A 17,018-nucleotide genomic window follows, 5' to 3' on the forward strand; every position below is an offset into this window, starting at 1 on the left:
GGAGCGAGGGAGGTCGTTCCAGTGAAGGGGTGCAGCACGGGAGAAGTCTTGGATTCTAGAGTGGGAAGAGGTGATCAGAGTGGAGGAGAGGCGGCGATCATTGGCCGAGCGCAGGGAGCGGGCGGGAGTGTGAATGGAGAGGAGGCTAGAGATGTAAGGGGCAGTAGACTGAGAGAGAGCCTTGTAAGTGGTGGTGAGGAGTTTGAAAAGGATTCTGTAGGGGAAGGGGAGCCAGTGTAAGGAAAGACAGAGAGGGGAGGCAGAGGAGGAGCGGCGTGAGAGGAAGATGAGTCTTGCAGATGCATTGAGTATAGAGCGGAGGGGGGAGAGACGGGAGTGGGGGAGGCCAGTAAGGAGGAGGTTGCAGTAGTCGAGACGGGAGATGATGAGGGCATGGATGATAGTTTTGGTGGCATCTTGAGAGCGGAAGGGACGGATGCGGGCAATGTTACGGAGTTGGAAGCGACAGGCTTGGGCAAGGGATTGAATGTGGGGGGCAAAAGAGAGAGAGGAGTCGAGAGTGACACCTAGGCAGCGGAGTTGGGTGACAGAGGAGATAGTGGAGTTGTTAACAACGATAGAGAGGTCATGGTGAGAAGGGAGCCTGGGTGGGGGAAAGACAATGAGTTCGGTTTTGGAGATGTTAATTTTAAGAAAGCGAGAGGACATCCAGGATGAGATGGCTGAGAGGCAGTCAGTAACATGAGAGAGGAGGGAGGAGGAAAGATCAGGAGAAGAGATGTAGAGTTGAATATCATCAGCATATAGGTGATACTGAAGACCGAAAGAGGAGATGAGAGCCCCAAGGGAGGAAGTATAGAGCGAAAAGAGTAAAGGGCCAAGAACAGAGCCCTGAGGGACTCCAACAGGGAGAGGGGAGGGGGTGGAGGAAGAACCAGACGTGGATACGGAGAAGGAGCGATTAGCAAGGTATGAGGTGAACCAGGCATGGACAGAGCCAGAGAGGCCGAGTGAAAGAAGAGTTTGCAGTAGGAGGGGATGGTCCACGGTGTCGAAGGCTGCGGAGAGGTCAAGGAGGATGAGTATGGAGTAGTGACCCTTGGATTTGGCTGATAGGAGATCATCGGTAACTTTAGCCAGGGCTGTTTCAGTGGAGTGGAGGGGGCGGTAGCCGGATTGGAGAGGGTCAAGGAGGGAGTTGTCAGAGAGGTGTCTGGTGAGGCGGCTGCAGACAATCCGCTCAAGTAATTTGGAGGCATATGGGAGAAGAGAGATAGGGCGGTAGTTAGCAAGAGAGGTGGGGTCAAGATTGGGTTTCTTAAGGATAGGGGAGATAAGAGCATGTTTGAATGAGGATGGGACAACGCCAGAGGAGAGTGATAGGTTGAAGAGGTATGCGAGGTAGGAGCAGGCAGTAGGAGAGAGAGAGCGAAGGAGGTGGGAGGGGATGGGATCAAGAGGACAGGTAGAGGGTGGAGAGGAAAGAATAAGGGAGCGAACTTCTTCACCTGATGTGGGGATGAAGGAGGACCACAGCTGGTTAATGGCGGGAGGTGAAGCGGTGATGGGGGGAGAGTGGTGGGAGGAGGAGATGTTGCGTCTGATGGCTTCAATTTTGGAGGAGAAAAAGGAGGCGAAGTCAGACGCAGAGAGGGAAGGCGGGACAGTGGGAGGGGGGGGGGAGAGGAGGGAGTTGAATGTGGCAAAGAGGCGGCGGGGGTTGGAGGACTGAGAAGAGATGAGCGACTTGAAGAAGGATTGTTTAGCGAGGGACAGGGCAGAGCAGAAAGAGGAGAGGATGAATTTGAAGTGAAGGAAGTCAGCCAGGGAACGAGATTTCCTCCAGAGGCGTTCAGCTGTACGAGAGCACTTTTGGAGGGAGCGGGTGAGTTTGGAGTGCCAGGGTTGGGGAGTAAGGCGACGACGGCGGATAGAAGAGGCCGGGGCGACGGTGTCCAGGGCAGTAGTGAGGGATTGGTTGTAGAGAGAGGACGCCTGATCTGGGCAGGCCAGAGAGGGAAGGGGTGATAGGAGAGTTTCAAGAGAGGCAGAGAAGGAGATGGGGTCAATAGCGTCAAGGTTGCGCCTGGTGAGGGTGGCTTTAGGCGAGGTGGGAGAAGGGGAGGAGGACAGAGAGAAGGAGAGGAGATGGTGGTCAGAGAGTGGGAAGGGAGAGTTGGAGAAGTCAGAGAGATCACAGAGGTTAGAGAAGACAAGGTCGAGGGAGTGACCAAGACAGTGGGTAGGGGAGGAGGTCCACTGAGTGAGGCCAAGGGAGGAGGAAAGAGTGAGAAGTTTTATGGTGGCAGGGTCAGTACAGTTGTCAACAGGGATGTTGAAGTCACCCAGTATAATGGAGGGCAGGTCAGAGGAAAGATAGTGGGGGAGCCAGGCGGCGAAGTTGTCGAGAAAAAGAGAGGTAGGGCCAGGGGGACGGTAGATGACGGCGACACGGAGGTGGATGGGGGAGAAGAGCCGAATGGAGTGGACTTCAAAGGAGGAGAAGGCGAGGGAAGGTAGAGTAGGTATGACCCGAAAAGTGCAGTTAGGGGATAGGAGGAGGCCCACTCCCCCTCCTGGACGCTCGTCTGGTCTGGTGGAGTGGGTGAAAGAGAGGCCCCCATAGGAGAGAGCGGCAGGAGAGGCAGTATCAGAAGAAGTGAGCCAGGTTTCACTTATGGCAAGAAGATTAAGAGAGTTAGAGATGAAGAGGTCGTGAATGGAGGACAGTTTGTTACAGACAGACCTAGAGTTCCAGAGGGCACACGAAAAAGGGAGGGACGAAGAAGAGGAGATATGGATGAGATTGTCAGGGTTGATGGAGCGAGGGGGGGGGGTGAGAGATAGGATAGAGAGATATGGGCCCTTGGCGAGGGCTGGGGGAGAGGATGGGTATAGGAAAGGAGCGAGGCGGCATGATGACAGACGGGGGAATAAGAGAACGGCTGGAGCAAGCGGGGAGGAGAGGGGGAGAAGTACAGAGAGGAGGGCAGCGGTAGGGAGTCCGAAGTGGAACAGATCAAATAAGAAGCGGAGACAAAGCAGTGAAACCAATGAAAGCAATGTGGACAATGTAAAAGGAGAAGAGCAGTGGCAGAGCAATAACAATGTGAAGTGGAGGAGAATGAAATCACGATCAAGCGGTGTAGACAATGTAAAGTGGGGAACAAAAATAAAGGTGGAATAAATAAAATAAATAGATAACTTAAATAGATAGGCGGTGGGGTGAAATGAATGAGATATAATAATGATCACGATTTAAGCAGTGACGACAATGTACAGTGGGGAACAGTAGAATAAAGGTGAAATAAATAAAATAAATAGAATAAATAGATTAACTTAAGTAGATTGAAGTCACGATCTAAGCGGTGTAGACAATGTACTGTGGGGAACAATAAAATAAGGTGGAGTAAATAAAATAAATGGATAGGTGGTATGGTGAAATGAATGGAAAAAAAAACACAGTGAAATGAATGAAAATACAATCTAAGCAATGGAGAGTGGGTAATACTAAAATGAAAAGTGGGAAAAATAGATAAAAATTAAATTAAATAAATGGATTGGTGGTATGATCAGATGAAACACAACAAAAGGCAGTGAGGGCTACAGAGTGCAGGTACCGGGAGAGTTTGGGAGAGTTCCAGGTAATCACAGGAGCAGGAGTAGTTTGTGGGGACCAGCGTTCAGGAGCAGGAGGGTCCAGGGTTGTCAGAGATCCTGAGGGACAGGCCAACGGACCAGAGTTCAGATGGATGAACAGCCGGAGCAGTGAGGACGCCTCAGGAATCGGAGTAGCTGGAGGTCATGGGAGACAGCACTGGAAGGGAAACCGCAGGACTGGAGGAGAACAGCAGCGTCAGGACTGGAGGGCAGGAAGAGGCCACTGGAACAGAGCAACAGGAGACCACAGGATTGGCAGCCAGAGAGATGGTTACAGAGTGGCATCAGAAGGCACCGGACAGGAGGATCCGCAGCAAGAGAGCTGGTAACAGAGCAGCAGGAGCCAGGGACCGCAGGCAGGAGGATCAGCGACCAGAGGACTTGAAGGGGATCAGCAGCACGTGGAGGCTGGAAGCGGCGTCGTGGAGGTCCAGAAGACTGCAGGAGTCATCACCCGGTGAAGGAGATCCGCGGCACGTGGAGGCTGGAAGCGGCGTCCAGAAGACTGCAGGACCCGGTGAGTAGAACAGATACGGAGCAGGAATGGTGGGTGCAGGAAGGCAGCAGGTTGCAGGCGGGCCAGTAGACAGCAGTAGACAGCAGTTAGCTGAGCGGAGGAGTCCGGAGTGGCCGGGGAGTGAGGCCGAAGCCACGGCCCAGAGGGGAGACGGCAGGCGGCAGGGAGATGCATTAAGGGAGGCGGAAGTCACCAGGAATCGGCATCAGGTAAGGAGGCAGAGGAGGCAGGCATCTCCGAGAATGAATGCGGGGCCCATAAGGTTTGCAGGCTGGGCTCCAACGGAGAGCACGCAGGACACGTCTGTCCTCAGAGCTGTAGCATACACAGACGTTACACAGACGTAGCTACTTGGTCTTGTGTTCATACATTCACCAAGTTTTATCGTTTCCACGTCATTGCTTCAAAAGACACGAGTTTTGGGCGTAAAGCTTTACATGCTGTTCATTCTGAGTATTCCCACCCATAGGGGCAGCTTTGGAACGTACCCAAGGTGAGCAGTGTCCCTCAACTAGTGAAAGAGAAAATAGAATTTCTCTTTCATCCTATCTGAGGGACACTGCTACCATGGGGGTTGTATGAGGGGAGCTTGTAGTTGGCACTTGACTATTTAACTTGTTTAATCTATCAAGCTGACCGACCCCTCCCCTCTGCAACCCCATGTAGCTCCTCAGTTTAGATTAAGTGCCCAAGGTAGTTGGACTTACTTTTGTGCTAGTGTTTTTTTTTTTTTAATTAGTTTCCTTTTGTTTTAAAAGGGTACTATTTTTTTATTTTATTTTATTTGGATCTGAGGAGTGTGTTATGCAGATAGAGAGCACACTCCTATGGGGCAGCGGCACTACTCTGTCTTGTGAGAGCCGAACGGCTCTCGCTGACAGAGCTGGCAGTGTTTTAACCGTGTTGACAGGCGGCTTAATCAAGCCGCTATCACACTGACAGCCTCCCATAAAACCGCGTTTAGCCATCACAGGCATAGAGCGCCGGTACTCGGTGCAGTTGTGGCTGCCATCTTGCCGGGGCATACCAAGTTTTCTCAGAGAAAAGAGGGGGGAATCTTGGCCTGAGCTGCAGAATCCGTTTTTTTTTTTTTTAGTAAGGATGGAGGATAGAACATACGGTGGCTGCCACAGTAAATGGAAAACGGCACCAATTCAACAAGCAGCAGCAGTAAATGTTGGGGGCGGAGCTAAAGAATATAGAGCTCCCCCACCTTTTCTACATACATGGATGAACCTATCTGTGCGCCAAAGGAATTGCCCGGGAAGACAGATTGCCTCAGCCTGACACTATCTTTACGGGACACTGCTGACTGACTCTCCTGCATATCGTGCTTAGCCAGAAGCTATGTACCATTATTATATACCTTTATATTCATATTAGATAGAGGGATATTTTGGTCTATGTGTGCAAGTAGTAATAATATCCGTTTGTATTCTACTTGGCCAACTTACATCTTTTCATAGGCTGGTTACAAGATACAACTTTTACCGTTATAATTAGTTGCTATACTTGTATTTATCATCATCATTTATTTATATAGCGCCACTGATTCCGCAGCGCTGTACAGAGAACTCACTCACATTAGTCCCTGCCCCACTGGAGCTTACAGTCTAAATTCCCTAATATACACACAGACAGAGAGACAGACTAGGGTCAATTTTGATAGCAGCCAATTTACCTACTAGTATGTTTTTGGAGTGTGGGAGGAAACCGGAGCACCCGGAGGAAACTCACCCAAACACGGGGAGAACATACAAACTCCACACAGATATGGCCATGGTCGGGAATTGAACTCATGACTCGTCTTGATGGGCAAAGACCGTAAAAACTCAGCTAAGAAAAATCAAAGAACTCATGACACCAGCGCTGTGAGGCAGAAATGCTAATCACTGAGCCACCGTGATGCCCCTATGCAAGCTATATCTTGTGTGACTGTATTTCTATAGCTTAAGTGTTTTCCTCTTTAAACAAACATGTCAGATAAGGGAAAAGCACCACTTACAAAAGATTTCACTTGTTCAAAATGTAAAGTTAAATTGCCTATTGGACAAAAAGGATCCGGTGGCACTTTGTACTGACTGTGACGCAGGAGGGGGGGAGGGGCTTTTTTGCTAGGGGTCAGATGACTATAGGCAGACCGACCGGTAGCAGGGGACACTCTTATAGAGGTAGGTCCTCCTTCGCTACCAGACGACAGTCCGCAAGAGCTACGGAAAAACCAGCATCCGGACTGACCTTTTCTTGAGGCAGCAGGAGTGGGGGGGGTGATGATTGAATCTGTTCAAAGAACAGTGGATAGAGTAAGCCCCCCCCAAGACCTTTGGATTCGTGGGATCATGGCGAGAGGGTATATGATAGACCTGTCAGGTCCGGCCCCTCATCGCTTCTTTGCAACATCCTTACCCTACGCTCCAGAAAGGAGACGGGTGATGCGGCTCTGTGTCGCTTTTCTTCTTTCTGCAGGAGTCATTTGCACGGTACCAGACAACCAGAAAAGACAGGGGTTCTATTCAAACCTGTTTCTGGCCCCGAAGCCGGATGGATCATTCAGACCCATCTTAAATCTAAAAATGTTAAATCTATATATAAGGGTGGACAAGTTTTGTATGGAGTCCCTCCGATCAGTGATCAATGGACGCGTTTTTAGCGTCAATCGATGTCCCCATTTGGGAGGGACATCCGTCACTTCTCAGATTTTTGGTAGGATTAGCTCATTACCAGTTCCGGGCACTCCCCTTTGGCCTCTCTACAGTGCCCAGAGTGTTCACAAAAATCATGTCCATAATGGTGGCGTGTCTTCGTTCCAGAAGGGTCAAGATAATACCATATTTAGACAATATACTCACCAGGGCCCTATCAGCGATGCTGTTGAAACAGCACCTGACACTTACCATCAGGGTCTTGGAGCACCATGGATGGGTAATAAATCTAAGTAATCACAATTGGTTCCCTGCCAGAGGATGATGACCTTCTCGGGGCTGCTCATGGACACCAGAGAGCAAAAGGTGTTTCTCCCGGAGGACAAGGCCAGGTCATTACGGGAACTAAATACACATGTCCTGGCCGTTCACAGTCCGACCATCCACTTATGCATGCGTCTCCTAGGGAAGATGGTGTCTATCTTCAAAACAATTCCTTACGGCCGGGTCCATTTCCGCTGCTTCCAGTGGGACCACTTATCAAAGTGGTCAGGTTCCCATCTGCATTTGGAATGCCAGAGGATCCGTTTGTCTTCACAAGCAAGGGTGTCTTCAGTGGTGGTTGGTCCACGATCAGTAGGCAGGTCCTTTGCCCCCCATGGTCCTGGATCATAGTAACCACAGACGCCAGCTTGAGGGACTGGGGAGCTGTGGCCCTTCACTTACGGATACAGGAGTTTTGGTCGACTCGGGAGTCTTTCCTGTCAATCAACTTTCTAGAGTTGAAGGCCATGCTAATGGCTCTTCGGGGAGCCCAGACCTTGCTTCAGGGTTGTCCGGTCAGGTGACAATCAGACAATGCCACAGCAGTGGCTTATGTAAACAGGGCGGAACCAGAAGTACAGCAGCAATGACAGTGGCAGCTCAAATCTTCGCCTGGGCAGAACAGAATGTTCTCTCAATCTCAGCGGTGTTCATCCCAAGCATCCAGAACTGGGAGGCAGATTATCTAAGCCATCATACGGTGATGCCGGGGGAGTGGTCACTACATCCGGAGGTCTTCCAGTTGCTGATCCTGAGATGGGGTCTCCCGGACCTGGATCTCGTGGCGTTTACTCACAACAAGAAGGTCCCGAGATTCTGCGCAAGGGCAAGGGACCCCCTGGCAGTAGCCGTCGACGTCATGACAATGCCCTGGGACTTCAGGTTAAGATATCTGTTCCCCCTCCCCCCTATACCCATGATTCACCACATTCTCAGACGAGTAAAGCAAGGGGGACTCCCAGGGATTCTGGTAGCTCCTGTCTGGCTGCGGGGAGTATGGTACGCAGACATTATCTCGATGGAAGTAGGTCAAGGAGTGTGTCTACCACTGCGAGACGACCTCCTTCTCCAAGGCCCATTTCGACATCAGGACTTGCCTCGACTAACTTTAACGGCATGGCTGTTGAAGCCAGCCTTTGGTGGTCTAGAGGATTCTCTCCTAGAGTTGTGAATACTCTGTTGCGAGCTCGTAAGCCAGTTTCGGCTCGTATCTACAATTGGATCTGGCGCACTTATTAGATGGTGTGAAAATCGGCCCTGCCATACGTTGTCTATTCATCTTCTCCGTTTCCTGGCTTTCCTCCAGGATGGCCTGGATGCGGGTCTCTTTTAAGGTACAAATATCAGCCCTTTCAGTTTTCTTTCACCTTCGTTTAGCGGACATGCCAGATATTAGGACTTTTCTGCAGGGAGTCGTGCATATCCAACCGACTTATGTTCGGCCTACACCATCATGGGACCTCAATCTGGTACTCAATATGCTTACAATGCCTCCTTTTGAACCGTTACATTCAGCTGATCGAAGGTTCTTAACGTGGAAAGTAGTGTTCCTTCTGGCGATTGCATCAGCTCGCCAGAATTAGGAGCCCTCTCTTGTCATGAGTCGTATTTTGTTTTTCCCAAGGACAGAGCAGTTCTGCGGACTAGTCCTTCGTTCGTACCGAAGGTGGTTTCGGGATTCCACATGAACCAATAAATTGTGGTTCCGGTGTTTCAGGCGGCGGGGGCATCGTCTTCTGGACGAAATTCAATGGAGTGTTTGGATGTGGTCAGGGCGCTCTGAATTTCAATGCACAGAGTCTCTGTTTTATCTTTTTTAATTCACATTAGAGGATGGCCAGCCTCAAAGCAATTTATTGCAAGATGGATTACTGCCACTATTAGGCAGGCTTATATCAGTACTAACCGATCTATGCCAGGTCGACTTACTACCCATTCCACTCGTTCGTTGGGGGCGTCTTGGGCAGCGAGAAATGGTGCCTCACCGGACCAGCTTTGCAGAGCAGCCACCTGGTCCTCAGTCCATACTTTTACAAAATCCTATCAATTCCATGTCTTTGCGTCTACAGACGCCAATTGTGGCCGTAGTGCTCTACGTATTGGGCTATCAGAGTGGTCCCACCCTTAGGGGGGCTGCTTTAGAACGTGCCCATGGTATCAGTGTCCCCCAAATAGGATGAAAGAGAAAAGAGGATTTTTATACTTATGATAATTCCGTTTCTCTCATTCCATCTGTGGGAGACTGTGTTCCCTCTCTTCTGCTGTATGTTGTTTGGCCTATTTTCCTTGGGCTTTGTAATTAAACTAAGGAGCTACAGGTAGTTGCAGAGGGGGCAGGGGGGTCGGTCAGCTTGATACATTAAACAAGTTAACTAGTTAAGTGCCAACTCCACGCACCCCTCATACAACCCCATGGTAGCAGTGTTCATGGGGATCAGAGAAATCGGAGAAGCGGATTTATCGTAAGTATAAAAATCCTCTTCTTTTTTTTTTTTTTTGTTTGTACCTACTGTAAAATCTCTTTCTCTGAACACGAGTTGGGGGACACTGTGCTCCCACCCTTTGTTGTGACAGTTCTGATGTGTGTTCTGTTGGTTGTGTTTTCACCCTCTCTTGTGACTTGGTTAGTAAATAAACTGAGCTTCCTGTGGAGGGGGCATAGAGTTGAGGGGAGCAGGCTAGGCAAGTTTTTTTAGTGCCATTACTCCCACAGTGCCCTCTATACCCCAATGTGAGCAGTGTCCCCCAACTCTTGTTCAAAGAAAGAGATTTTACAGTAAGTACAAAAATCCTATTTTATCTGCATATTTTCACCTATTAATATGATTGTGGCCGTTAGTCTGGCTGATCGGGTGAAATTAGGCACAAACTACAATGGAACAATGTCACTGCTGACTGCATCATTAACACACAGCAGAATACTTTCCTGGTTCATGGCAGTAGCTTGTATCTCAGATATGGGACTGCGCCTTTAATCATAAAGTTGAAAAGCTTTTAAAAAGTTGGGTAATTTTGGACACAAAACGTGGCGTGCAATAATTAGGTTAATAAATTGCAGCATATTTCCGATGTGAACTGTTGCGATACAAACCCTTTTCCACTGATTTCAGGGATTGACTTAGGTGCTGGTGTTGTAGCATGTGAGTACTTGTGTACGCTCCTTGAATTTTAAATGTGCCACAGGTCGAGTGTTAAATCTTCAAATAAATTGGTTTGCTATTACTTTTTCTCATTCTCCTCGTATAAAATCACTGGTCAAACTGCTTTTTCATTCATGTATTGCTATGACATAATGAATGCGCTTATTTCAGTTGCAGATCCAGTCCTCACTGACGGAGGACATTTGAAGAAAGTGGTTGAGGTCAGAGTGTGCACCCCGGAAGACCGGAAACTGTCTGAGATAGAGATGCATCAGCGCACTGTAAGGTAGGGTAATAATCTAGTGTTACTGATCAATTGTTTGTTTTTAAATTCCAGCCCTTCTGCCTCTACAAGCTTTTACAATGGAACCATTTGCATTATCACTATCTAAACATAAATTTGTCTTCAGTAATGCAAGACTGGGATTTCATAGGCCAGGGGGTAAAAATAACCATACTAATGTTTTAAAAAATAAAATAAGTTTACAGCTTCAAGAAGAGTCAAAGTTAAGTCTGTAAAGGGTAGATCTTGTTTGTTAACCTTTCGTTGTGTGCCAAGTCCCATTCAGGTGGTGATAGTTTGACCGATAGCCCCATTTATAAAATAAGCATTGCTGCCAAGACCTAAATATAGCCAAACGCCCTCTCTAGGTTTTATTTCTTCCTACTTGGCTCACACTCTCTTTATCATCTCATGGTGACCAAGGGCCTGATTCTTTAAGGATCTTAACTTGAGAAACTTCTTATTTCAGTCTCCTGGACCATGTTACAATGCAAGGGGTGCAAATTAGTTTTCTGTTTTGCACGTAAGTTAAATACCGGCTGTTTTTTCATGTAGCACACAAATACTTGATAGCTTATTTGTACACTGAAATTTAAAGTTGATATTTGTGTGCTACATGAAAAAACAGTCAGTATTTAACTTATGTGCAAAACAGAAAACTAATTTGCACCCCTTGCATTGTAACATGGTCCAGGAGACTGAAATAAGAAGTTTCTCAAGTTCAGATGTCTAGGGGCCTGATTCATTAAGGATCTTGTTGGTGGCATGCGTCTAACACTCTAGGCCACGGCTACCCTGTACACCAAAGTAAGCTAAAATATTGTTTTCATGTATTGGCTTGTCCTGGCTTCTCCTCCAGGTTATACAATCGGCTTGATGAAGTCAAAACAAGGAAAGAGGAGGTGATGCGCCAGGAGTCCTACTCCAGGAACCGGGAAAAGGCTAAAGAGTTTAAGAGGGTAAGCTGAGTACTTAACTTTAGTCTGCTTAACCTAAGTCTGGGAACGTTTTGTGGCAGTCGCATATTTCTTCCTTCCATCAGGCTTTCTGGATTGCAGATTACATTTTATTTAAACCATGAGACATTAATTTACTGCTTGTTGAGTTTGCATCTAGATTTTGTTGACTCTGAGGGGCATAGGTACTGGGGTAACTTCCCATTAACGGAGTTATCGCCTTTAAAATTAGAACGTATACCCTCTCCTCCTGGTGCTGAGGAACAGGGGGGTCGTGTACATGCCACTTCCCACAATTCCTTAGTGCAAGTTGTTCATTCTGTATCCAATGACACTATAGGGAGATGCTGGTCTTGTACTGGCTGGAAGATTGTGAATATCTTCTTAATTCAAGTTCTAACTGTATTACATGCAGGACTGGTTATCCAATCCCTAAAGAGATATGTGCTGCAATTGTCATATTTGTATCTTTGATTCCATTTGACACCCCTGTATTGATTATATGTTTGCAGAGAACTTTGGAAAAGCTGAGAGCGAATAAAATGAAGTAACTTGTATGAAGAACTGCTTAAGACTGAAGGATACTTGGGCTACTGTGGATTTGTGGGAGTAATTAGGATTGCTGTCTATAGAAGCACCATCATTGATATACGCAAGAAAAAAATAACTCTTGGCATCCAAGTGTATTTTGATAGTTTATTATACTTTAATAAGGTCAAACGAGTCTTTTTTTATTTTCCTGCTTCTTTACAATAGTGTTAAAATGAACATTTTAGTTAGCAGGCGTTTACCAAAACATGTTTGGTAACACTTTCATAATACTCCACCAATTCATCATTTATTGTGGTCTAAATTATTCTGGTAGTTGTTATCAGATTCCAATTGTCTAGTTGCACTTTAATGCAATTAATACTGTACTTTCAGTTTTATAAAAGTTTTTAAATCTTGTATTTTTAAAAGCATTAATGTATATTTAAATGAAAATATTTTAATTTATGAGATGTGAAAATGCTACAATCTGACTTTTGTTACGAATTTTAAAAAATAAAAAACATTTAATTTTTAATGTCAATTATTTTGTGAGCATTTTACAGTGTATAATATGTGTACAGACTTGTGTTGCATTAAGTGTATTAAATCTACAGATAGATGAGGCTTTCAGAATAGCAGCACAGTGGCCTTGTGGTTAGCACATCTGCCTCACAGCACTGGGGTCATGAGTTCGATTCCCAACCATGGCCTTATCTGTGTGGAGTTTGTATGTTCTTCCTGTGTTTGCGTGGGTTTCCTCCGGGTGCTCCGGTTTCCTCCCACACTCCAAAAACATACTGGAAGGTTAATTGGCTGAAATCAAATTGACTCTAGTCTCTCCCTCTCTGTCTGTCTGTCTGTGTGTGAGTGTGTGTCTATAGTAGGGAATTTAGACTGTAAGCTCCAATGGGGCAGGGACTGATGTGAATGAGTTCTCTGTACAGCGCTGCGGAATTAGTGGCGCTATATAAATAAATGATGATGATGATGATGATAGCAGGTGGCAACGTTTGTTTTCGAGGAATCCGTCTGAGACTACGTATACTATTGTGGCTAATGTCAGATATTTGGCAAGTGCCGTCTATCTTTTGCCATAGTTAAGATGACTGCCTTGTTAATGCATTATGCACACCATAACAGTAGGAGTACCATCAATGTATGAAATAATAGTTAGTGCCCTATCAAAAATGATGAAAGTGAAAGTCATTGATTTTTAAAATGTAAACTTTGTCTTGTCTATGGTGAAATTTACCTGGGCAAAGATAAAATATACCTTAAAATGAACACAGGACGTTTTACTGTTGTGGTGGGCATGAGCACTAAATTTACTATAAACTACAATGTAAGTGTTGAACACTATACTGTTTTTATATCCCTGTAAGATAACATGCATTTACTATGTGTCTCTCTTGTACTTCGTTATTGTAAATGATCTCAGGATAGACAATGGGACTACTACTTCCTGAGCTTTTTTTTACTTTTAAAGATTTAATGAAGCTGTATGGAAATTCATTACAGACCTGCACATAGCTAACATTAGCTGCAAAACTCGCATCTCAGAGAAGGAATTGATATAAAGATCATGTAGAAAGCTGGATTACCTCACTGAACAGCACAATTTCCATTTATGAAGACCAGATTTGTTGATCTTGTGAAGAGACCACAAGCAGTGAAAATAATTTGTTAGGGTCTTTTTTTTAGCGTTAAGGATAAATCCTGCTTGAAAGCAATTTATCACCTTAGCAAAACCAAGGTTGGGAGGAGGTGTATAAATTGCAGTGTAAACGTAAAGCTGCCCAGTATTTGTGTGCTACATGCAACAGCAGGCAGCATTTTCCTGCGTGCAAAAACAAACTGAATTTGCACCTCTCATGAAAACATGGGCACCCCTGGATTTGCTCTTAACTCTAAATGAGGCACTGGGTCTATAAGGCATGGCTCAGTCTGATGATCATTGCTATTAAGTGTAAAATATTTGTTAAGATTTCTTGTTGATGACCATATTGATGGATGTCTTGGCTGTAAAGTCACTCTTGGCCAGCTTATATCTGATTAATTCATCCCATGTTGCTGTCAACTTTAGCACGACCATCTACTTTCCTACATCCAGTTACGTTCAGTTTTAATTCTTATACCCATTTTTCTACAAATGACAAGGAATCTTGTGAAAGATGTACCAGTATAAAATGGTAAACATGGAGGTATCCACAAACACTGGTCTTCCTGACCCAGTCACCAATGTCCTGGGCATGGAAGGCTGAATGCTGCTGTACTATCTCTGGCATTCATGGAACTAGTGACCCAGATTGCTGGAGACTATTTACTTTTAACACTGGAGTGTTTCCCTGTACATTCCATCAAAGTGCCTCATAAACCATTTTAAGATGAAGGTGGCAATGCAGAGGATTGGATATGTATTATCAATTGGGTCCTGTACATGTGACCCAAACCCCCAAATTGCAGGAATGCTGTGCTTGTACAGCCTGTCTTCTCAATGCATCTAGACTCCAGTCTTGTCGGCCTGTACAGCAAACTCTTATTAGCCAGCCTTGCCTGGGGTCAGGGTTGTGCTGGTCAACAAGGACTAACCCACCTACTTGTATTGGGTGGGGGAACACTGGGATACGTTACTAATTCAGTCCATTATGGATTTTGGGAGGAAAGTTGAAGGCCTACAGGCACCTTCTCCCCAAAGCTAAATGTAGTCTTTCACCACCCAATAGGCTCCTTGGGAATGTTTCAGGCAAGGGGAGAGGATGAGGCTGTAGATAATTTGGCAGAATCTGACAACTTCGTTCCTGTTTAGCTATTTAATGAGTTGGTGTGTTTTGTCTCTCACTGTTTTGGAGTATATCCTAGGACTGCAAGAATCCTCTCGAGTTGTTTTTCAGGTCTTCCTCTGATCCACCCCTTCCTCTCTCGGGTTCCCAGACACATACAGGACAGAAAATGCTTTCCACTTCACCATTCAAGGCCTGGCCTGTCTCGAATCATCAGAGTGGAGTCTGGGTTTTTATTCCCAATTTCTTCTTGGCGACAAAGCATAACCGTTACTTCTGGCCTTCAACAAATTCCGAGGCATCTGTTATTTTTTTTCCCCCAGTGCCCTGCAGCCTATGCATGAAATATAACCCACTATCTTTGTTTTACAGCCTTTATAAAGGGGATTTAAGAGTAGGAAAAAAAAAATAAAATCATCAACTTTTTGGGTGTTGAACAAAGATTTTCAAATACTTCCAATTATTTAGGAAAACTATATAAAGATACAAAGAGAGCAGTGCTGTGGTCTGATATTAAATACATTTTTGGAAAGATACAGTATTCAGTTATAATGTTATCTGTACAAAAATTGTGCCTATAATAATTTATAATCAGTGTTTTACTCCCATGAGTGTGAAATTGATCAATTGATCAATACCGGTTCTCAACATAGATATCTAAAAGCTCTAAAACAATTTTCACAATCTGTTGCTTTTAAGGTTCCTATTACTATAGTCCATAGCACACAGCCTAACAAAACATAAAATAAGGCATAGATGTGTTTGTAAATACATTAATCTAACAAACTCGCTCTGAAAAATTCAATTCAAACATTTGAATATGCATTTTAAATAATATCGCAATTGATGCCTATTTATTAGATGTAATCTACGTTTGAAAATAATCTGCAAAGTAAAAAAATAGTATCTTGTAGTTGTGCTGACATTTTGTTTATAAAAAGGCAATTTAACTGGTTATAGTAGTCTGATACTCTGAAAAATGGCCACAGTTCAATTGATTTGATGATGATGATATGAGAGACAGGTTTATTTCAGTTATAAGGTGAAAAATGTAATTGATACATTTGTATTTGGGGATATAAAATTGCTTAAAATAAGGTATTAATGGAATGGTTATTTTCAAGTTATTTGTAGAACCTAAATGTGGGTTCATGTTTTAAGCAACCAGTGGCCCTCTAGCTGTGGAGGAACTACAAGTACCAGCAGGGATAGACACAGGTTGTCTGACTGAAAAATTTGCAAACCTCATTTTGCACAGTCAGCTTCAACAAAGGCAGTTACCATGGTAACCGCGAAGCTGGACTGAGGGGTAATTTGGTACCGCTGAGCTGCCGTAGGATTTCGCGCATGCGCACTATTGGTGAGACGCAGATTCCCGTGTCCGGTGGTTTTCGGCGACGGTGTGAAGATGTCGGGGGGTCCGGCGGTTCAGATCAGTATCGAGTCTTCTGCGGAGAAGCAGGTGCAGGAGGTGGGGCTGGACGGCTCCGAGACCTACGTGCAGCCGCTGTCCATGTCTCAGAACCTGGCCCGCCTGGCGCAGCGGATAGACTTCGGCCAGGACTCGGAGGAAGAGCATGAGGAAGGAGCGGGGCCCCGGGAGCCCGACTGGGAGCTGCAGCCGCCGCCACAGCAGGAGGAGGAAGAAGGTGACCTGTGTATACCGATCACTGTCTGTACTATGATCTCTAATGTCATATACACTGCTCCTGTATGTACTGTGATCCCTCACCTCATATATACACTGCCCCCTGTATGTACTGTGATCCCTCACCTCATATACACTGCCCTCTGTATGTACTGTGATTCCTCACCTCATATATATACTGCTCCCTGTATATACTGTGATCCCTCACCTCATATATACACTGCCCCTGTATGTACTGTGATCCCTCACCTCATATATATATACACTGCCCCCTGTATATACTGTGATCCCTCACCTCATATATATACACTGCTCTCTGTATATACTGTGATCCCTCACCTCATATATACACTGCCCTCTGTATATACTGTGATCCCTCACCTCATATATACACTGCCCTCTGTATGTACTGTGATCCCTCACCTCATATATACACTGCTCCTGTATGTACTGTGATCCCTCACCTCATATATACACTGCCCCTGTATATACTGTGATCCCTCACCTCATATATACACTGCTCCCTGTATATACTGTGATCCCTCACCTCATATATACACTGCTCCCTGTATATAC

General features: G+C 45.7%; 2 protein-coding genes across 6 annotated transcripts in view; both read left to right on the forward strand.

Annotated features, from left to right (window-relative positions):
• CEP295 (centrosomal protein 295) overlaps positions 1-12,488 on the forward strand; it is a 57,006-nt gene extending 44,518 nt beyond the window's left edge. For all 5 annotated transcript variants that reach the window (XM_075198730.1, XM_075198732.1, XM_075198734.1 and 2 more), the window contains 3 exons: positions 10,416-10,530; positions 11,387-11,486; positions 11,996-12,488. In XM_075198730.1, the coding sequence (XP_075054831.1) occupies positions 10,416-10,530; positions 11,387-11,486; positions 11,996-12,034 (254 nt within the window). In that variant the 3' untranslated portion in view covers positions 12,035-12,488. The remainder of the gene's footprint in view (positions 1-10,415; positions 10,531-11,386; positions 11,487-11,995) is intronic.
• A 3,645-nt stretch (positions 12,489-16,133) lies between these two features.
• Positions 16,134-17,018, forward strand: part of MED17 (mediator complex subunit 17) — a 29,255-nt gene continuing 28,370 nt past the window's right edge. Inside the window, exon 1 of the mRNA XM_075198735.1 lies at positions 16,134-16,443. Coding sequence (XP_075054836.1) covers positions 16,203-16,443 — 241 coding nt within the window. The 5' untranslated portion in view covers positions 16,134-16,202. The remainder of the gene's footprint in view (positions 16,444-17,018) is intronic.

Source organism: Mixophyes fleayi, chromosome 2 (assembly GCF_038048845.1).
Source record: "Mixophyes fleayi isolate aMixFle1 chromosome 2, aMixFle1.hap1, whole genome shotgun sequence".
Classification (NCBI taxonomy): domain Eukaryota; kingdom Metazoa; phylum Chordata; class Amphibia; order Anura; family Limnodynastidae; genus Mixophyes; species Mixophyes fleayi.